General features: G+C 43.8%; 1 protein-coding gene across 2 annotated transcripts in view; it reads right to left on the bottom strand.

The window, feature by feature from the left end:
* DSTYK (dual serine/threonine and tyrosine protein kinase) overlaps positions 1–21,647 on the bottom strand; it is a 422,611-nt gene that overhangs the window by 131,659 nt on the left and 269,305 nt on the right. For both annotated transcript variants that reach the window (XM_086923449.1, XM_086923448.1), the window contains exons 4-5: positions 20,364–20,596; positions 9,770–9,853 (exon numbers count right to left, since the gene is read on the bottom strand). In XM_086923449.1, the coding sequence (XP_086779575.1) occupies positions 9,770–9,853; positions 20,364–20,596 (317 nt within the window). The remainder of the gene's footprint in view (positions 1–9,769; positions 9,854–20,363; positions 20,597–21,647) is intronic.

The following is a 21,647-nucleotide window of genomic DNA, read 5'->3' as shown; positions in this document are numbered from 1 at the left end:
TAATGGAATGAAATATGAAATATTTCATTAAGAATAAGAGGTATAGTGTTTTTGCAATCCATTCCGATGGTATAACAATAATGGAAATACATATATATACATACATATATATACATACATACATACATACGTACTCATGACATCACTGATGACACCATCCAGTGAATGTGTGTCTTTCTGAAAAATAAATATTAGTGAGTAATGTTTAAATATATGTATTAGTGTTTCACTTTGTGTATAAGTGGCTGCATGGGTTGATGAGTAGCTACATGTGTATGTATATGGGTTATTAGATGTTTTCCTTAGTATCAGTATGAGTGTCTATATGGTTTGGTGGGGGTATTACTTAGCACATAGATGCATGAGTGACTGACTCTCTGTTTGTATGGGTTTTGAAGACAGCATATGTGCAGGACTGTATGGGTGGATGAGTGTGTATATGTGTATGTTGGTGAGTGAATGACTGTCTCACTAGTGTCTTTATCAGTAACTACATAAGTTTTAATTTAGTATATGTGAATATTGATGTATATAAGTGAGTATATGTGAGAGTAAGAGATTGTAAGAGTTCCTGTTTAAATAAGTATGTGTTTCTATAAGTGATTGTTTAAGAGAATACATTTATGTAAATTTCAATAGAAGTAAGGTGGTAGTGTGTGTATAGCTCTGTATGCAAATAAATGGATGTTCAATAGTTTATTTGCATGTGTGAGTATGTGTGTGAGTAACTTTTGGATGACTGTCGGTGTGTAACAGGATGTATAGGTGTATCACTACATATGATGAGTGAGTATATGTATGAGTGACTATATAGAACTGTTTGTGAATGAGTAGATGTGTATATAGATGGTGGAATTACTGAATTTGTTGTTGTAACTGATATGGGTATCTCCATTTTAAAAAAAATGTAGTTTCTATTTTTCAATATGTGTTTCAAGGGTTACATTAGAGTGAAAGGAGGTCTGTCACTCTGTCACAAGGATGGTGTCATCAGTGAAGTCATGAGTGATGTCACTGACCATGTCATGAGTGATGCAATATGTGACGTCATCAGCGGTGCATTGCACGCCCAAGTTATAGTGAGTCCAACTAACTATAACGTGGGAATTTCAATGGTTTTATGTCAGTAAAATTTCCAGCTAACTATAACGGGTGTGAAACCTATGGTTTTTTCAGTGAATGTAATAGGTTTTTTAAATGCTAATTCCTAACTATAACTGGTGTGAAACCTATGGTTTTTTCAGTGAATTTCATAGGTTTTTTAATAGCAAATCTTTTGGTATGAAATGTAATATTTTTTATAATGAATTTTATATTGTATATTTATGTAATACTATTTTTTTAATGTTTTTTTTTTGCCCGGGAGCGCGCCCGGGAGCGCTCCCGGGGCGCGTACCGATGCGCTTACCGGTAAGCGCAGTTTTGCCGCGCCCCGGTTCGCGTACCGGTGAGCGCCCCCGTTTGCGCTATTGCCGCGAACAAAAACATCATCATGACGTATCGCGTAGCCGCGTGATGCGTGTTATGACACACGGCGTAATCGCACCCGGAAGCGCCGGAGCACATACGATAGCGCTACGTAAGCGCCCCAGGGCGCGCCCTGACACGCTTACGCTACGCGCCCCCGGGCGCGCACCGGGGCGCGTAGTGTAAGCGCGTCAGGTCATGTGACCTAAAAATAACACATTTCATTGGTTCAGAACACTTTTGGTTTCCAAATGATGAAAGCCCGGGTCATGTAACCTGAAAATAACACTTTTCATTGGTTCAGAACAGTTTATTTTTCCAAATGATGAAAGCCCCCACCTTTTTTCCTCATTCTCACTTTGTTGTTTGAGTGAGGAAGACCTGCTTCTATTGTTAGAGAAATGGCTACAGTAGCAGCAGCAGCTAGAGCATCTGCACCACCACAAGGACCACCACAACATCACATTGGTGGTCAAGAAGAAGAGGAGGAGGAGGAGGAGGAGGAGGAGGAGGAGGAAGAAGAGGAGAGAAGGCAGAGAAGGTATTTCCTGCCTGAAGACAATGCCCCATATAAACCTTAGGAGCACTTTATATGGGAGTTTTTTTAAATCCCAAGGGGTGCAAAGAAGGTAAACGCTGCAAAGGTGACTTGTCTCATCTGTGGCGCTGTACTATCCAGGGGGAACCCTGCAAAAAAATATTCTTTTGGGAATCACACAATGATTCGGCACATGCAACGATTGCACCCCAATAACTATTCTGCAGCAGAGGTGAGAGAACTGTGCAGAAACCTTCCACAATCGTCTGCCAGCACCTAAACAACCAAAGAGCCCTTTCCATCAGGTCCAGAGGCAAGTCAGATGGTTCCAAACATACAAACTAAGTTTGGTGATTACAAAATCGTTTGCATACATTGTGGCAAAACAATTACTTATGGTGAGAAGAGTATTACCCTCATCAACATTGCTGGTGATAACAAGTGCCCGAAGAAACCCTAATTTTTTTCCTGTTTTTTTTTGCTCCAGTTGAGCCGTTTATAATTCCCTGTTTTTTGTTTCTCCCCATAAAAAATACAAAAAAAATATAAAACTGTTCAGAAAAGCCAAAAAAAGTAAAAAAATTTCAAAAAAACAATATAAAACAAAAAGAATAAAAAAAACAGTTTAGAACTACCTCCAATTTATATAAAAAAACTAAATTTAAAAAAAACTCATTATTTTTTCTCCAGGGTACGCTCCCCGGTGCCTGTGCAGGGCACCCCCCCCCCCCCACCCCCCCGCGCAAATCGAAAAAAAAATGTTTTTTTTGCCCCGCGGGGCCCTTTTATGGCCCCCCGCATCAAACCTAGGGGATCAGGGGGGTCTACCCTGCCCCCTTTTGGTAATTTCCCCCTTTGTTTTTGCCACCTCGAGTCTCGATCCTACCGAGACACAAGATGGCGGCCGCACCGGACTGTTTGGAATGTTTACAGACACCCGAGAGCCAATCAGCTTTCCACTCGCGTAGCGCGCTGGTTCGCGCCCCGGTGCGCGCTTACATATATATATATATTTTTTTTTTAACCTAAATTACTCAAAATCCACTGGAGCACATATCTTGAGACATAGCAAAGGCACATCGGGCTACCAGTCCCTACAATTTTGCCAAGTTTGGTGGAAATCCATTCAGCCGTTCGGGCTAAAAGTGAGGTCGACCGCCCTATGGAAATAAACATGGGGAAAACACGTTTTGGGACCCCCCTTTTTTCTCGGCCCCCGCTAGACGAATCCCCCCCCCAAACTTTCAGGGAAGGACCGGAGCGCCGCGAGGCAAATTTGAGGAAAACTTCAGGCAGATTCCTAAACCGGCGCCAAAGTTATTCCCAATGGAATGTTGCGATTTCCCTATTGAAAATAATCCTAACTATAACTATCTACTGGCGACCGCCAGTAGGATATATATATTTATATTAATGCAATATGGAACCTAGAGTATGCGAAGATGAACATCTCTTTAAAATGGCCGCCCCATTTACATTCTACAAAGCTGCAATTGATATAGAAGTAAGTTTAAAGTTGATTTTCATACACTCTGCTGGAAGTAAGATCTTTTGAGGGGTTGTCAATGTCAGCATCTTCCTTTCCGCCATTCATTTTTAAAGGCTGTGTAGGCCGAAACGCTTGTCAGTTTATGGTGTTTTTAAAATAAGCATTGAAAGAAGAGCTCCAGAGTGTGCTAAGTTTTCCTTTTGAAGGGTCACTATGGTCTGCAGAATTGTTTCTGTGAGCAGCTGCACTGTAAACAGTTGTAGAAAGGGGGTACTGTACTTATGTAGACCTCGCTCTCAAACTAGCTCGGAGCTCCTTCAAAAAGACATTATGCCTCAGATTACTAAAAAGCAACACCTCCCCTTCGCATTTTGACCTCTAGTGTCATGCCTGCATGAACATCAGAATACTCATTTACCTCAGCCTGGTCATCAGGATAGGCTTTAAATTCAATAGCACCTATTCCAACAAATTGAGTTGACGCTGCAGTGGATTACTAGGGAGTCAACTGACAGACTGTTGCTGGTGATGAGCGTATGTTTCAGTTTGCATGCCAGAGTGTTTTACAGAAATGGATGAGGATGATATTTGAGAAAAAATGTCCTCATCATAGCTTTCTAGAGCGTGAGCCATTATTTCTTTGCTAACAAAAAATGCCTTTATTTTTCAAAATTTACTGCAGTATCCTCAATAGGAAATGCTTTCAGTTTAAACAGCTTAGATTCCATCAAGAGGGCTTTAGGCGAGGCACACTTTGTCAGTAATACAGAATGTATTCATTAGAACATTGTGGCAAAACTGCAGCTGATTACTATGGAGTTAAGTGAGTAGCTACTAATGTTGTTGGAAGTGCATGTTTCACCCTTCAAGTTGGAATGCTGTACTGAAATGGATGAGAAGGATATGCAAGAACTTCTGGAAAATGTGCCCTTTTTACTTTGGTTTGTCTCAGTCAAGTTTCTGTACAGTGTCCAAGCTGTGGTTAAGTTTTCGTTTATGTTAAAACAGTTCAACTAGTTATTTGTTGGCCTGTCTTCCAGGGGAGAGCTGCTCTTGTGATGGATTCTTGTTGTTTTCTTCTGATGGTTTGTCCTATTCATATTATCTTTTTCTGATGTCAATAGTGTCCATGCTTTCTTTCTTGCATGCACTTGGTGAGCAGTTCCTGGTTGGAGATGGGTTACAACCAGAAATTGCACAAGATTCTTCTCAGGTTATTGATGTTGAAGGCGGATAGTTACAATACGTCCCTTTCGTTATATGCCAGCATTCAGATCCATAAAAGTGTGTAGACAGAAAACAGCTCTGGTAAAGCCTCATTTGATGTTGGTACTCTAGTAAGGTGACCTCCACACATTGTTCAGCATCCTGAATGCATTCCTGGCTTTTGTTTAGTCTATTCTTGATGTCACTGCCTGCCCCTACAACATGACTGATGCACTGCCTAGTTAGGAGAACTCTTCAGTCATGGCTAAATCCTCTCCATTCACCTTGATTAGTGCTGGGCTTGGGCTATTAAGTGGGATTACTTGGATTTCTTCATAGTGATCTTCAGGCCCAATTGCTTTGCAGATAAGATATCTTTTCCTGCATATGCTGGTGTGTATGAGAGAATAAGGATAGGTCATGTGCATAGTTAAGCTCCTCCACTGTAGAGACTAAGGCCTATCTGATTACTCTGTCTTGGTCTTCAGTGGTGCGTCGCAATTGTCCTAGTCGATTACTAGATTTTAGAGCAACACGGACATCACACAACCCTGTCTCACACCAGTCTTGACTTCGAAGCCAACCACGCTATCTCCAACCTTGCAGGTAAAATGATCATAGAAGCTCTTGATAATGTGAACTATCAGCTGCTGTATGCCAGCGGCTCTCGGTATGCGCCAGAGGCTGTCCCAGTGGATACTGTCAAAGGCTTTCTCACAATTAATGAAGTTGATGTATATCGATCTCTGCCACTCAATGCACTGTCCTAGGATGCTGCATAGAGTAAGTATCTGATCAACACCCTGATAAAAGCAGGGGTCAGAGTGGGAGCCCTTGTATTTATTTTATCCACTGTGGGGATGACAACATATGCCTTTACTGGCTCTTTAAAGAGGTCATGCATGGGCCGAATTACACCCTTCAGCATGGGCTAGAACTGCATTGGAATCATGTGGAGGAAAGTGTCTCCATGAGGAAGTCCTCCTCTTCAGGTTGCTTGTACGTTTCCTTCTTGTGGTAGGTGGCTACACAATGGAGCACTTCACAATATGAAGTGGTGTTATCCAGGGTGGACGGCTTAGCCCGATAAATATCAGAGTCCTTATCTGCTAGGGGTTCTACATCGTAGTCATCCTTACATGTGGGTGTGTATCATAAGGCAGGCAGAACGGGTCATAGGAGACCTTGGACTTTCCCCACTTCCTTAAGAAAGAGATCCCTGTGGTGAGTGTGGCATGGGGTTTACAGATGGTAATGGAGAGGTGGGCCTAGAGTTAGTGATGCAGGAGGCAGACAAGGAGGCGTGGGAGTGGGTGGAGGAGGAGGAGCAGGTGGGGAAGGTAGTGGTGGAAGAGAAGTGCCCATGTCGTGGCGCAGATGCTTATTCAGCATCAGCTCTGAAGGAATGCCGAATGACTCTTCAAAATGTTATTTTCCCTACGGAGGAACAGAATCTTTGGGACTGTCAGGAGATTTAAAAAAGATCAGATTGGTACCATGTTGAATGTGGATGCGATGCTGTCTGGAGTCAGGCTCCTCAAGGAGGCGCTGAAACACTGGCTGTTAAACTCTGAGGCAGCAAAATAGGCAGGTGTCATTGGTGCCCTCTTCAGAGGGGCGGGTTTTTTGAGGCCCATGAAGCACCAAACTTGTTTTAGAATCTAAAGTACTCTGCTCCAAAACAGGTCCCGATACAAATCTCGGGGCTGGAGCTAATGCAGCTGCCAAGCAGGATGGGGGAGGGTTAGAGGCGATCTTCGGCACCCAAGTATGTGCCAGAATCAAGTCTGAACCCTCCAGTCAGTGCCTACCATGACATTCCAGCAGTGGTGATCCAGAGGCCTCCAGAGTGCTTAGGGAGTTCAAGGTGTTGACCTCTCGAGGTGGTAAATGGTGGCGAGGAACCGTCTGTTGGGTGGTAGTACTCACTGCAACAACTTAGGACTACCGTTCTCATCCACGTCGGAACCGAAAATCTCGCCCAATGAGAGCTCCTCTACCTTGCCGCCAGTGACCTCATGCTGTGGGTCGCCATCGGTATCTTGGTCCCAAAAGAGGTCAGGGGGTGTTCTCCTGCTGGCAGTGCACCATAGTGGCAGAGGTGAAGAGATGACCTTGACGGTTTTGGAGGGTCCTGTTATTACGGAATGCGAGACAGGATGCGCAGGAGTCCTCTTGATTGTCCAAAGATAAACCAAGGTTGCAGACTAAATGAGTCATTACCATCACAAGAACGTTTTGTACGTCAAAAATTGCGAAGAAGACCCGAGGGGGCCAGTCCCCTGGCGGGCGTCAAAGAGTGCTCCCAGAGACGAAAATCAGTTGACCAGAGTACGAGGTAAGAGAAACCAAATGCGTGATTGCAGACTTTCAGTGAGGAACGGATTTGAGTGGACCTGGTAAAAACACCATGCTGCATTGACAGGCTAGGGGGAACAAACCCAAACAAAATAACCCCTGCGAGTGTGTAAGTCAAGGCTTACACAGTGCATATAGAACCAAGTCCTGTGCAAACGTACAAGGGTGACAAAATTAAAGAACTCTTCTTGCAGAAATTATGAAGGTCAACATCAGGAGTATCTCAATGGGGATTTTTATATCAATCCAGATAAATACAGAAAGAAAATGAATCAGCAGACACGTGTTCGTCACAACGTGGTGCAATTGTGACTCTTCAGGACTGTATTGTGGCAAAATGTCAAAATCGCAGTATGGTGATTATTCCGACCCGGTAGCGACCGGGTTACTCAAAAGTAAAGTCGGGAAAGTTACAGGTGGTCCTTCCCGGTGTCTCAATAGTTAAAGAGACCCGAGCAACGGACGTGTAAGTCCGTATCAAAAGGAGATCTATGCTCCTGGTTCCGGCGTGTAGAGTTTGCGGCTCAATTTCCAGGGTAATGGAACGATTACCCTGGAAAAGTCTTTTCGAGTCATGAGGTACTGCGACTCCACCTACTGCTGGTAATGCCCATGGGCATCGACTCCATTGTTATATATAGAACCAAGTCCTGTGCACACGTATAAGGGTGATGGTTTTAGTGTGAAAAACAAAATTACATTATTTTCCTTGCAGAAATTATCAACATCAGGAGTATCTTAATGGGGATATTTATATATCAATCCAGATCAACACAAAGAAAAAAACAGCAGACACGTGCTTCCTCACAACGTGGTACAATTGTGACTCTTCAGGCCTGTATTGTGGCAAAATGTCATGAAAATCGAAGTACCGGTGATAATTACGACCCGGTAGCGACGCAAACTCTACACGCCGGAACCAGGAGCATAGATCTCCTTTTGATACAGACTTTCACGTCCTTTCGCTCGTGTCTCTTTAACTATTGAGACACCGGGAAGGACCACCTGTAACTTTCCAAACTTAACTTTTGAGTAACCAGTGTCGCTACCGGGTCGGAATTATCACCGGTAATGAGACTTTTATGACATTTTTCTGCAATACAGCCCTGAAGAGTCTCAATTGTACCAAGTTGTGACGAAGCACGTGTCGGCTGTTTTTTTCTTTCTATATTGATCTGGATTGATATAAAAATCCCCATTAAGATACTCCTGATGTCGGCCTTCATAATTTCTGCAAGTAAAGTTCTCGTCGTCCTTCATAATTTCTGCAAGAAAAGTTATTTAATTTTGGTTTTCACACTAAAACCATCACCCTTATACGTGTGCACAGGACTTGGTTCTATATATAAAAATGGAGTCGATGCCCATGGGCATTACCAGCAATAGGTGGAGTCACAGTACCTCATGATTCGAAAAGACTTTAAATAAAAACAATTCGCATACCTCCAAAACTAGATGGCAGTAGTATTCATAGCATGAGTATCTACAGCTACACATGCTACTAACAAAGTTCTTAATAAAGTCAAACAAATCAGGATACTTTAGTGATGTGCAAATTATGCATTTTCGCTGAAACCCAGTTTCCACACATCATCATTTGTACTCTATAATGTTTTATCAGTGACCTAGTATGTCTGCGCGAATGTAGTCACCATTTCAACGGAAAACGTGCTGTCACTAAATGCTGTTGCATTACCACACAATACTTCACCAAAATATTTGCAACATTGAGCTCCAAAATGCATGACCAGCTACATAATACACCCTTACCACCCTCCTGTTGAATACATTTGTACACTTGTTCTTTGTGTGATGGTTGGAAGATTCACAATCCCTGTGACTTCAATCACATAACATTGATAGCAGCGACCCCACTCTAAAAATTGTTTAAGCACCAATGATCAGGAGCCTCTTGACATGAACAAAAAACTAATCTACTCCTAGCTGTTGTCACCAAATGAATGCTAGAGGAGATGTTGATCTCACTCACTGACAGCAAGAGAGCAACAGGGAAAGAACTTGTGAATAATCAGGCAGCACAACTACACCGTCACTCGTGCTCTACTGTGTTCAATAGAGTTTGCTATACTGGAGTATTTGAGTGTTCAAATGCTAGTTTTATTTATTTATAAAGTTTTATATAATCAACATTAATATCGCCATCACTGCACTTTCTGGACTTCGCTCATTTAAAAATATCAAATGTTGGCACCATCCATAAAACAACCCAAAGTGATATTTGTGTCACAGTTTTATTAAGTGCGAACTTGGCCTCAGGGCATTAGAGTGCTTTACAAAAGCACCAAATTACATTACAGACGGGGTCAGGTTCATTTTCATTTTTTCAGGCGCACAGAGATGAAGATTTTCTTAAAGCATGGAAAGATTAAGTGATTTGCCCGTAATCACAGGATGTTAAACCAAAGCTAGGACTCAAACCTGGTTCCCCAGTTCCAAAGTCAGGAGCTCTGGCCATTAAGCTACAATAATTATTAACATGAACATATGTGCAGTGGTAATACATATAGAACATTTTCTTTAATTGGATTTTAGTGCGATCCAAAATTAAACAAATCGGAGTGAAGAAAATGCCATTTAGTAAATTTTGAGGTAGCCCAATTTATTTTCAATTGGGAGTTAACCTGTATATAACTGATGAGAAACTCCCATCAATGACTGTATTGCTCCCCAGCGCTTCAGTATTTTCTTACCTTTTTTATCTGTTCCCATACCAGTGTGGAAATGGAAGAGCCAGAGTGGAATGTCACTTCAACATGGTAAGCTGCATTTAAGATCTGCCAACAGAAACAAAACAATAAAACTAAGTTTAGATTTTGCCATTTAGTAAAGCTGGTGATGATATATACTGGTCCGTAATATAATGTTGATAAAAAACAGTTATGGCAATACCTGCTAAATGACCTCCATAGGGATATTGACTGGACTAAAGTTAGAGAGTAAAACAGACCCTCATGCCTGCTAATAGCAAAAGAATGAAGGAAGCCTGCTACCACTTTGGTCCCAAAGTAGGAACAAAGGAAGTATATCGGACAACTATGGCACTCTCCTGGCAGTGGGGACCTTCACTAGTGGCCACAATAGGGGCAGGTCTCTGCCAGCCTTGCTCCTTAAAAAAAGTGCAGCCAGTGAAACAATACTACATCAGTTTGCCCTTCTACACCTATGATAATGTTTTGGATCCCTTTGCTGACAATTTAGAAAGAATTAGTAAATATAACAATGAGGTACACTTGATGCCCGCATGCAAGGAGCTACTGTGAGAAAATCTGTAAAAACCTTTGTACTGTTTGATATCTATTCTGTTAATTTGTGTTATATGTTATGCTATGTGAATATTGTTTTTAGAGCATGCTTATCACCAAGGAGGGTATCAAGGAGCTAGTAGGCAGTGAATGAGGCCGCCCTGGAAGACTACCTCGAAAAGAGACAGGTATTCAGCTTCTAGAGAAAGACTGGAAGAGAGGAGGAGGTTCTGATGTGTTGTGGGAGTTCTTTAAGGCTTTAGAAGCCAGGTATGAGAAGGCACAGCCCCTACTCTGCTTTTCAGTATGCGTGGGGCGGGTGCTAGTGAGAGTACGGCAGAGTCGGGGAGTCTGGAAGGTTGGTGGAAATTAATGCCGTTATTCAGGTAGGCAGTGCCTGTGTGGAAGAGGAGTTTGAAGTATGCACACTATCTGGAGCCAGTGAAGTTTCAAGGTGGTATGTGATGTTGGCTCGTCATGTGGTATTGAGGATAAGTCCGGCTCCTGCGTTCTTTACCGTCTTAATTCTTATTGTAAAATGTTTGGTTATCCCCGAGTAAAGGGTGATTCAATAGTCCCGTCTGCTGGTGGTGGTCCCAGTAGTGTACTAGGAGGGAAAACGTGAATCTTTCCTCACACCTGGAAAAGGCCATCGACAATCAAGGACTGTTTCTCATCTAACACCCTTCCCTTCAAGTGTTCAACAGATTTTCATTTCTGCTCCTTTGCTTCTCAACATTTATGTGGAATTTTCAAAAGGTCTCCTAGATGAACCACGTATTTTCAGCCGTTAATAGAAACAAAGATTTAACTGTGTCATGTTTTTGTGGGTGTCACACGCCTGGCCAAGCACCCACTTTCTTATCTTATCTTATCTTAATGTTTTGGTGAAGCGCTACAGCTGCCCCGGCAATGAGGCGTCCCGGCGCTGAAACCTAGATCCGATCCTGAGCTAGAAGGTCCAAGGACAGAGGAAAGTTTATAGGCAAGGGAATAGAAGAGTTTTCACTGCCTTCCGGAAAGCAGATAAGTTGTCCAGCGCGCGAATATGATGTGGAAGTTCATTCCACATCTTGGCTCCCAGGAACCTAAAGGAGCGTCCGCCCATGCGGCAGAGTTTTATGCGTGGGACGCAGAGAAGGTTTTGGTTGGAAGATCTTAGGTTCCGTGACGGCGCATAGGGAGTGAGAAGGGGTTGAAGCAGAGGGGGAGTGTTAAGTTTGAGAATTTTGAAGGTCATGATGAGGGTCTTAAACTTGATTCTGGAGTCAACTGGGAGCCAATGCAGTTTTCTGATGGTTGCTCTGGCTGAGCATCTGCGGGGAAGGCCGACCAGAGTTCTAGCGGCCGAGTTCTGCACGCGTTGGAGTCGTGCTAACTCACATTTGTTGGCGCCAAGAAGGAGTACATTGGCGTAGTCTAGACGCGAGAGGATGGTGGCTTGGATGATGAGTTGGCGGGTCTTTGCGTCAAAGAAGCCTAGTATGTGGCTAAGGCTTCTCAGTAAGCCAATGCAGGTGCCGGCAACTTTCTTGGTGTGAGCTCGAAAGTTGAGTGAGTCGTCCATCCAGACACCCAAGTTTTTCACTAGGGTTTTGGGGGGAGGGATGGTACCAAGGGAGGATGGCCACCAGTGCTCATTCCAAAGGCTGGTGTTTTTGCCAAGGAGGAGCACCTCTGTTTTTCCGCCGTTGAGTTGTAAACAGTTTGTGGTCATCCATTGGGCGACCGCAGAGAGTCCGTTTTTAAAATTAGAGGAAACGTTGAAAGGTCCATCTGAGAGGGCAATGGCCAGTTGTGTATCGTCAGCGTACGATACCAATGTCAAGCCCCATTCTTTGGCCACTGCCGCCAGAGGCTGAACATAAAGATTAAAAAGAGAGGGGCTTAGCGCAGAGCCCTGCGGGACTCCCTGTTCAATAGGGTGGGGTTTAGATAAAAAGGGGGGGGCAGAGACTCGAAAGGACCTGTTTTCGAGGAAGGATCTAAACCACTCCAAGGCATGGCCCGTTACTCCAAAGGTCTCCAGACGTTTAAGAAGGATGACATGGGATACCGTGTCAAAGGCCGCGCTGAGATCCAGAAGGATCAGCGCAGCACCTTGACCGGCATCCAAGATCGTCCGGAGGTGCTCTGTGGTAGCTAAGAGAGCAGACTCAGTGCTATGGCCTGGTCTGAACCCATTTTGTGATGGGTCCAGAATGTTGTTTTTGACCATATGCTGGGATAGAGCACTGTTAACATGCGCTTCAGCGAGTTTGGAAAGCCATGGAAGCAGGGAGATAGGACGAAAGTTCTCCGGTTTAGATGGGTCTAGGGTGGGTTTCTTGATGATAGGCGAAACCCACGCTTGCTTCCAGGCAGATGGTACGCACGCTGAAGTAAAGGAGAGGTTCAGGATGGCGGTTAACGCTGGTAGGAAGAAGTTGAGTGATTCTAGGAATTGAGCCGGGCGCATGGGGTCTGCGGGGGAGCCAGACTTGACTTTGTTGCATAGTCTGATAAGAATGTCTTTGGAGATTTCTGGGATGTAGGTCAAGGTCGAGTAGCTAGGAGAGGCGGAGGGATAGCTGATGGTATTAGGGTCATGCTGGGGGAAGGAGGTGTAGATTTTCTGCACCTTGTCAACGAAGAATTTAGCAAGTTCTTCGCATTGTTGCTCAGAGGAGATCATAGGGGGGGGTGTTTTGCTGCTCTGTAGTTCTTGTACGAGTTTGAAAATTTCTTTCGCGGGGGTGGGACTAGATTCAATTTTATCGGCGTAGAAGGCGGTCCGTGCAGCACGGATGGCTTTATGATACGTTTTTTGTAGCAGAAGGTATTTAGCTTTGTCTTCTTTATTGTATTCCCTACGCCAAAGGCGTTCTGCCTTTTTACACTCTTTTCGTAGATTTTTGAGTGTGTCGCTGTACCAGGGGTTCGATGGCGAGTTACGGCCTTTTGTCCATTTGGCAGGGATAAGACTGTCTAGTCCGCCCGTAATCCACTCGTGAAACGAGCTGTAGTTAGCGTTGATGTCAGCGTTAGAGTCAGGGTGGAAATCCCCTAATGTCTTGTGTAGGTCCTCATGAGACAGTTTGTGCCACGGTCTTTTTAAACGGCTGGTCGGTGCCGTATTGTGCCTGCTTTTGTTGACCGGAATGGCCAATTTAATAAGGGAGTGATCTGTCCATCCCATAGGAAGGGGTGGCTCTGAGGCGAGTTCTTCTAAGTTGGAGAAGACTGGGTCTAGGATGTGGCCGGCTAAGTGAGTTGAAGTGGAGATGAAGGGGTTGAGTTGCAGTGCAGAGAGATCTGCAAGGAGTGTTTTGATCGTGGAGTCATTAAGTAGATCAAAATGGAGATTAAGGTCTCCCAGAATGGTAAAATTGGGGTTTTTGGTGATTAAAGAGGTTGTTGACTCAAGGAGGGCCTCAATGAATTTTGAAGAGGGGCCAGGTGGGCGGTAGATGTAGAGACCCGACACGGTGAAGTTGGGAGTTATGGTAATTTTGAAGTTGGCGCATTCAGAGTCTGCCAGATCTTCCTTGACAAAAGAACAAGAGAGCGTTTTTTTGTGGATTATAGCGAGACCGCCTCCTCTACCCTCTCTGTTAATGGCCGACATCAGGTAGTCGTCTGGTAGAGTAAGATTGGGAATGGTGGAGGTGCCATCGCGAAGCCATGTTTCGCAGAGGAAGAGGATGTCTGGATTTTCATCCAGTATTAGAGTGTTAACCTCCAGGTGGTGTTTAACTAGTGATCTAACATTGAGGTGGAGTATCGTGATGGAGGTGGTTTTGTCCGGACCTATAAACTGTTGGACGGCGTGGGGTTTAGTAGCAGAGAAACTGCAGGTTTGGCATTGTAGGCAGGTGAGACCGGGCTTACCTGTAATGTTTACGCAAGATCTTCCGGGGTTCCAGCTATGAAGCGTCTCACTATCATAGGCGAGGAATGGTGATGATATTTGGCCAGGGGGTCTGGCGAGAGGCGATGACTTGGCGACGACGGGCGCAGACGGGCTTGCCTTAGGCGCGCCTTCGGCGCGCAAACGGCGCTCCCGCTGCGCTCGTCCGCTGCGCTTCCTATACAGGCACATATCAAGGGAGGGAGGGGGTGTGGCCTGAAGGGGGCGGAGTCAGCGCGCACGCCTGGGAGATTGGCGGCAGCTGAGAAGCGCGAGGTGGGCGCGTCAGCTCAAGGGCAGCTGTGCGCTGAACCAATCAAGGACAACACTGGTGCGTTCAAGTTCCAAACTGAACAAAAACAAACACTTTGCATCTCCAGATTTCCAATGTCTCCACATAAAGGCCAATCTGCAAAACAGACAGCCAAGCGGGTATCTTTTAGATTTACAAAGTATTTTGTTCAAACCGGAGCACTAGCTCAGTTAAGAGCAAAGAAAACTTCTGTTTTAGTTCCTCACTTCAGATAGAAGACTTACGTTTCCTGATGCTTCTCAGAAAACTGCACACTTGTGTGAAAACATTCTCATATCTGTTAATGAAGATAAATGCTAACATATACATACATAAACACCCACACATTCATTTTCAATTAAATATGAATGTTGTTTTCTATAGGTTTAAGGCCATACCACTTATTGTATTCGGTGTAAACTTTGAAGGGAAATAGTAGGCCCAGGAGTCAAAACTTTCCCTGGTGTATACTGCACATTTTCAGTGCCACCTCTATTTCATTTTTGGTAAAGGGAAGCAAGATTTTGTGAGAAGAATGAAGTTGTATTGTGTATATGAAGTATTCCCTTAAAGGCCGAACTAAGCTTCCTTGAGGAGAAAATCTTAACACCTGCACATTAGATAAGTTTTTCTAGAGAATAACTAGTTTTGTCATTTGGTTATGTAAATTGATCTGTATTGAAAAAAACTCAGGATATAAGATTGTATACCTTTTTTAGTGTATAGCTGCAACTGAGAGCATTGGACAGTTCAAATGACAACTTCTCCCCACCTTTCAACTGACACCAGTTTGCTCACATGGTTACGAAAGATCCCTATCACATATGGAGCCCACCCCCCTAGCCCCCAAGGCCCCATCCTGTCTTCTTTCATCTTCAACCTCTACAAGGAGCCGCATAATGCTCTTTTTGCAGAGAACAGCATCAAGATTAACATCCAATACCTCAAACACTGCCTGGACAGTGAAGTTCAATCCACACAAGACAGAATTCTTATTATTTACTAAGACCAAACAACTAGAAAACTAGGTTCAATGGCAGAAGCATTGCCTGCTTCAAACCTCAACTTTCAATGACTATGAAATCACTTGGGTTCACCCTGGATACTAACCTCTCCCTCAGGGACAACACTGCCAAAAAACAAAGAAGGTCTTGTACGAGCTTGCTCTTCTAAGGAAAGTCCACCCATTTCTTTCAGAAAGTGGCTTAAGAATGTTCAAGCTCTTGTACTCTTGCATCTGGATGGTAGTAATGCCCATTCCCATACAGACTCAAAGCTGGCACCCATTAGGGGTACCCTACAAGCTTCATCCAGGGCCTTTAGAAGTATGATCACATCACCCCATCCTGATGAAACTCCATTGGCTTCCCTTGCCAGCCCAGACAAATTCATCAGGGCCACCCAAGCTGCTCCAATTTAGGAAAGCGTTGAAGACTCAACTCTTTAAAGAGCACTACATCACAATGCATGAACCGTCCAGAAACTGCCAACCTTAAGCTTGCCTTTTACCATGTGCAGTACTTTGTCATATACATACAACAGTCTTCTTTTTTTTCCTTTGCTGTCTCTAGTTTGCATGGAATGCTAGTAGGACTTCAGGCTTCTAAAGCAATATGCTTGATGTTTAAACACTTAGAATGACCCATTAATAGAATTCCGAATGTTCTCATTATCACTCCCTTCAGTCAGATCTTTCAAACTTTAAGTGTGGGTGTCAGCCAATAGCCCACACTTGCACTCTCCCGAGTATGTTTTTTGGAGATGGGCCAACATTGGGAAGGGCTTTAAAGGAACCTCTAGTGTTTGCACTGGAGGCTACCTTTTTGTTTTATTTAAGGGTGGGGGCAAAGCAGAATTTCTCCAGCTTCAGCCACCACCCTCCTCACGCCCATCCGATATCAGCATTTCACGCAGCACGCTAATATCACAGATCCTCACCGGAGGTGGAGGAGCCAGCAAGTGAGTGCTTTCTCTGCAGTCCAGTGGGTTTTTCAGGGCCACAATACCTCCCCAGGTTTCAGGGAGGTATTGTTAGAAAGGAGATAGTCTCCTCTTCCCAACAATGCCTTCCTGAAACAGTTTCCTGGTTATGGACCGCAGCTACTGTCCGAGGAATGTGGTCCTTGAAAGGCAGTCTCCGACACCTGCAAACTGCATCCACATACTGAAAAGAGTTGGATTTAGCACAATGAATGTCCTAAAGTCAAATGAAAGTCTTTCTGAGCCGCATGTGACTGTCATGGAAGCAGTTAGTAAAGGTTAAGTAGGCACGCATTTAATAATGCTCAGTGTCGACACAGGCAGATACTGGGCAGGAGCGGATTTAACCAAGGTCAATGGTGGCCCAAAATTCCTGCTATGTTTTAACTAACTGTTGCATGCACTAGGCACAGCCACACAAGTGAAGCAGCATTTTGTTATCGGCACAAGTGGGGTAACGCTGGGTGGTAGGAAGTTTGTAGATTTCAGCTGATGCCAGAAATTTTCATCACAAATGTAAGGATAATGCTTGATTTCAGGCAAAGTTTGAAGTTTGCAGGGCATTATGGATGCGAAAATCTTGTGGGATCCATGCAAGTCGCACAATCCTGGAATCTCCAGGGTCCTTACTATCCAAAAATATGTATTGTTGGTATGCTTCCATGGGTGGTGGGAGAGCATGGCCTCAACTCAGGAGCTACCCCTATCGTTGATCTCTCAATGTAGGCCTTTAATGCCTTCTGTGTGTGTGTGTGTGTGGGGGGGGCTGGCTCTTGGCCCACCTACACACGTGGGATACAGTTCTTATCGGGATACGTGTGGGAATTCAGGATGGTAGGAAAATGTGTGTCTCGTCGCGGATTTCAAAAGTCTGTCAGACTTTTGAGGCAAATTGGCGTTTTTAGTAGAGGAGTTGAGGCTTGCAAATGCTTATGGGTACAATTACATGGAGACTTCGATGAAACAACCCCCCCCCCCCGCCCCCCCCTGACTCATCTGAGTGTCTAGTTTAAAAAACATGCAGATCTGCTAGGTTTCCGTAGATGCTGTATGACCTAGGGTGCAAAATCCACAGCTACCCACGTTGCAAAAAAATTAAATAAAAGTCAGTTTTCAGTGGAAAAATGTGATTTGTCCATGTTGCGTTTGGCCCTTTGCTGTTGTGGGCACCAAGACTAACCACCCCAGTGAGGTACAATTTTTTTCGGGAGACTTTGAGGAATACTAGGTGGTAGGACATTTGAGGATCCCCGCAGATTTTAGAAGTTTTTCCTCACAGAAATGTGATGAAAATGTGTCATTTTAGTCAAACCTGGGGAGAGCCACACAAGTCAGCCTACCCTTGATTCCCCCTGGTGCCTAGTTTTCAAAAATGTGCAGGTGTCATAAGTGTCCTTATGTGCCGACTGATCTAGGTCCCAAAATCTACAGCTACCCACATGGCAAACAAAAGGGTCAGTTTTCAGTGGAAAAATACGATATGTCCAAGTTGTGTTTTGGGCAGTTTCAGGCCACAAGCAGGGCACTGTTTTTGTAAGAAGACATGCAGGAACATAGAATAGTAGAACATTTGTTAACATTTTGAAAAATGTCCTCTGAAACACTTGCTAGCATAGGTGCCCACAAATTCACAGAAGTACAAATAACCACTGCTCCTAAACTCCATATCCGGAGCTCATTTCAGAAATAAATAGGTTGCCTTGATAATCATTTTTCACTCTACATATTTTACCATATGAATTGGTCTACTAACCATTGTAAGCCACAGCTCAGTTGTTAGCTTTGAATACCTTGGTTTTCAGACAACCTACACACCCTTTATATCCCCAGCAACCCGAAGGGTCTAGTGGGCATTATGGTGTATTGCTTTTGTAAATCAGCCATCGTGACAAAAAGGTACAGATGAGAATGATGTCACAAATAGCCGTTTTTACCTACACTTTTTCAATATTTCTTTAGTTCACTAATTCATTTGTTTGGGAAAACCTTGGGGGATCTACACCGGACCCCTTTCTGAATTCTGAATTTTGTCTTTCAGAAATATTTAGCTTTCCTGGATCTCCCATGGGTTTCACCAACCACAAACTGGAAGTAGGTCGAAAGCAAAAAAATAAAAAGATGAAAAATAAGGATCTCATTAAAAAATGACTATGGTAAAAAAAAAAATAGTTTTTTGATTCAGCTCTGTATGTCCCTGAAAGAGAGGATGATGGCGACTTTAGCACAGCAAACCATTTTTAAGGGGGAGGAAAGGGGGAGGAAAGGGGGAGGAAAGCTTGCCCAAAGAGTCTGAGGGTATGGTGAGGGGCGCAGTGCAAACAGTGAGGTGAATTAAAACTAGCTACAGGGTTCGCCACATCTTTATTCAGGTGACCCTCTGTTAGGATTAAAAACTTAAAAGCAGGGAGAGAAACATTAGACCTGCTCGTGTTTCTGAAAGAAATTTAAAGACCAATTAGTATACAAAACATTACCTGAGCTCTTCCCTCTCAGTGAGGTGGTTGTAGCATGCACCATGACTAGAATTCATGGTGTGAGGAGGTTCCCCAGTGATGAAGCAGGCCACCTCTGGTGGGTGAGGGAAACAGTCCTTTCAAGGGACGCATTTTTTGAGTTTGGTGTAGATTCCCTCAGCTTAATTATTCCATTTAAACCCAAGAGCACGTGTTTTTGACTGTATGTCCTCGTTGGTCTTTAAACCGCCTCTAGCCCCTTTTTGTGTATCTCCGAAGAGAGGCTATAACCACAAACATGTGCTGCACAAAATTAGTGGACACCGCCTATGGAATGAGATCGTACCCGGAAGTATTCATCAGCCTATTCTGTCGATGCAATTATCATATGCACCAGGATTCGAATCTAAAAACTATACTGGGACAAGGGCCTTCGGACTGCTCTCTGGACTGAATGGCAGGGGGAAGGAAGAGAAGCAAAATGTGGTCTACCAATCAAGGTACGGGGACATCCAAGAGATGATAAAATGAACTACACAGGAGCCAAACACTGCTGGAACAATGCCACACTTTAGCATCGACAATGGCACAAGGATGGTGGACTACACCAAATTTCTTTTTACCATTGGGAAAAACATAATATTACCTACACACTAGGCATTAAACTTTGCAAAGGAGACTTCTGTTTACAAGTGGTCTACTTTGGTAGCAAATGGACACTGTGTGGGACCATTCAGAATTTCAGCAACGCCCTATTAACTTCAGAAATTGTAGGTGATGGGGTGGGATCTGCTCTCGGATGTAGTGTTAACCAGTACCCACCAAACTCGTAATCATCTGGCAGCAAAATAAAAGGAAAGACACTAAATGATATATCAGAGAGGACAGCACCCGATGTACAAGAAGCAAGGAAGCATGCCATGAAGCAGTCTTCTGATAATTATTTAATTAATTGGCAAGTGCAGTGCTTGAAGATGTAAGCAGGACATATTCACAAGAACATGCAGATTGGGTCTGAAGCCTGGGATGTATCCTTCTAATCTTTACTACTCAGTTGAATACCAATTCCGAAGTCTCTTAAATAACTCCCTCTTGCACAGGTGACAGTAAAGGAATGTCTGTAACCTCCCCTTTGTGACCTTTATTACAATATAGCACGTACCAAAGATAACAGTACAGCTAAAGTGTAAATAAAACCAAGCATAGGAAAGTAAAATCCACCTTCAGACAGTCTGAATGGAACGACAAACTTAGCTTACTCACTTGTTAAAAACAGGAGACTGCAGAACTGAGGTGCTATACCACAACTAAAGATTTTCAAAGATGTATACAGAGATTGGTCCAGGAGCTGGAAGCACTTTGGTTGGAGAGCTGAAGGAGCAAGAAAAAACTTAAGAGGATGTAACAGGTGAACATTCCAGACACTACCTGTTTGAGATGGTTGCTGGTGACAGAGGAAGAGGAATCCTGCTGAGACCTCTCGAGGCTCTGCAGGCACCTCTGCAGAGTCCCAACGCAGCTCTCACGCAGGGAGTCAACTGAACTGATGAGCTTGTTGGCAACAGCTAGGTTCAACCGGGTGATTATGAGTTCCTGGATCTCCCCGATGCAGCATTTGATGTCTCTTGTGCAAATGGGTTCCCCGCTCTGGAGGATGAGATCTGCAAGCAAATAAGAACAACTTGAAAGAGTCCAGGAGAACAAACTGGGATGAAAGATTAGAACATACAGCTAAGTGTCTGACAAGGCTAGCCAAGTACACCACCCACTTATGTTGTATCGCTTTCCAGCGGGCAACTACATGCCCCCTCCAGTCAGCATAAAGGAGTGTTTAGAAACCACAAATCTAATCGAGTTTACAGCATCAAAAAAGCCCGAGGAAAACAGCCGTAATGCTGAAGCTATTCATCACTGAAAAAGCCTTGATGGTCAAAGGATACCAGTTTTGGGCAAAAGGTAGGTGGGTGCAATGTTGCAACAGGCACTATAATATCCAAGTAAAAATTGCAGGCATAGGACTGAAAGCTTCTCTGAGCAGTTACATAATGTGATACTATGGGTCAACAGAATTAATAGCCTTAAACAGAAGCCTTCCTAGTCCATCATTTCAACCCAAGATTATACATCAGGTACCACTTCTTACATGTTATGATTTATACCGAACTCCCCATAGTGGAGAAACGCAGATCACGTTACGTTGCTTAAGTGAAAATCAGATCTGAAAACCCCAAAATATACCTTCAACCTCCAGTGTCCAGTTTGAGTCCAGAGTCTACTAAAAAGGAAGCTTCACCCTGCCAACCGTAGAAAGATGTGGCTGCAAATTGTTGCCATACAAAACGAACAAAATATCCAGTCACTACAAAATGCCAACTGTAATGGTGTCCAGTCTGAAGCAACTTATTCTAGCAGGACACCTTAGAGTGAAATGTTGTATAGCATAGCAATAAACATTTAGCTTCCTTAACCGACTCCAGCCATATTTACGTTCTGTTCTTAAAACCAAAATAATTTCCTGTAAGGGCTCTTTAGTCATGGCGACAGTAGGCGAGTTTTCAGTAACAGCAAGCATCCTAGTATATTTCAACAAATCACTGCACCTTCCCCTGCTTAAAGTTCTACAAAGTAATATTTATTGAATGAGTACAGATGATATGGTTAACGATATCAGGATTATCATGCTTGAGAATAAATGGTGTCATTTGGAAGGAC

The sequence above is a fragment of the Lissotriton vulgaris genome, chromosome 5 (genome assembly GCF_964263255.1).
Source record: "Lissotriton vulgaris chromosome 5, aLisVul1.2, whole genome shotgun sequence".
NCBI classification, from domain to species: domain Eukaryota; kingdom Metazoa; phylum Chordata; class Amphibia; order Caudata; family Salamandridae; genus Lissotriton; species Lissotriton vulgaris.
The sequence above is the reverse complement of the archived record's forward strand: the minus strand, read 5'-3'. Positions and strand labels throughout refer to the sequence as shown.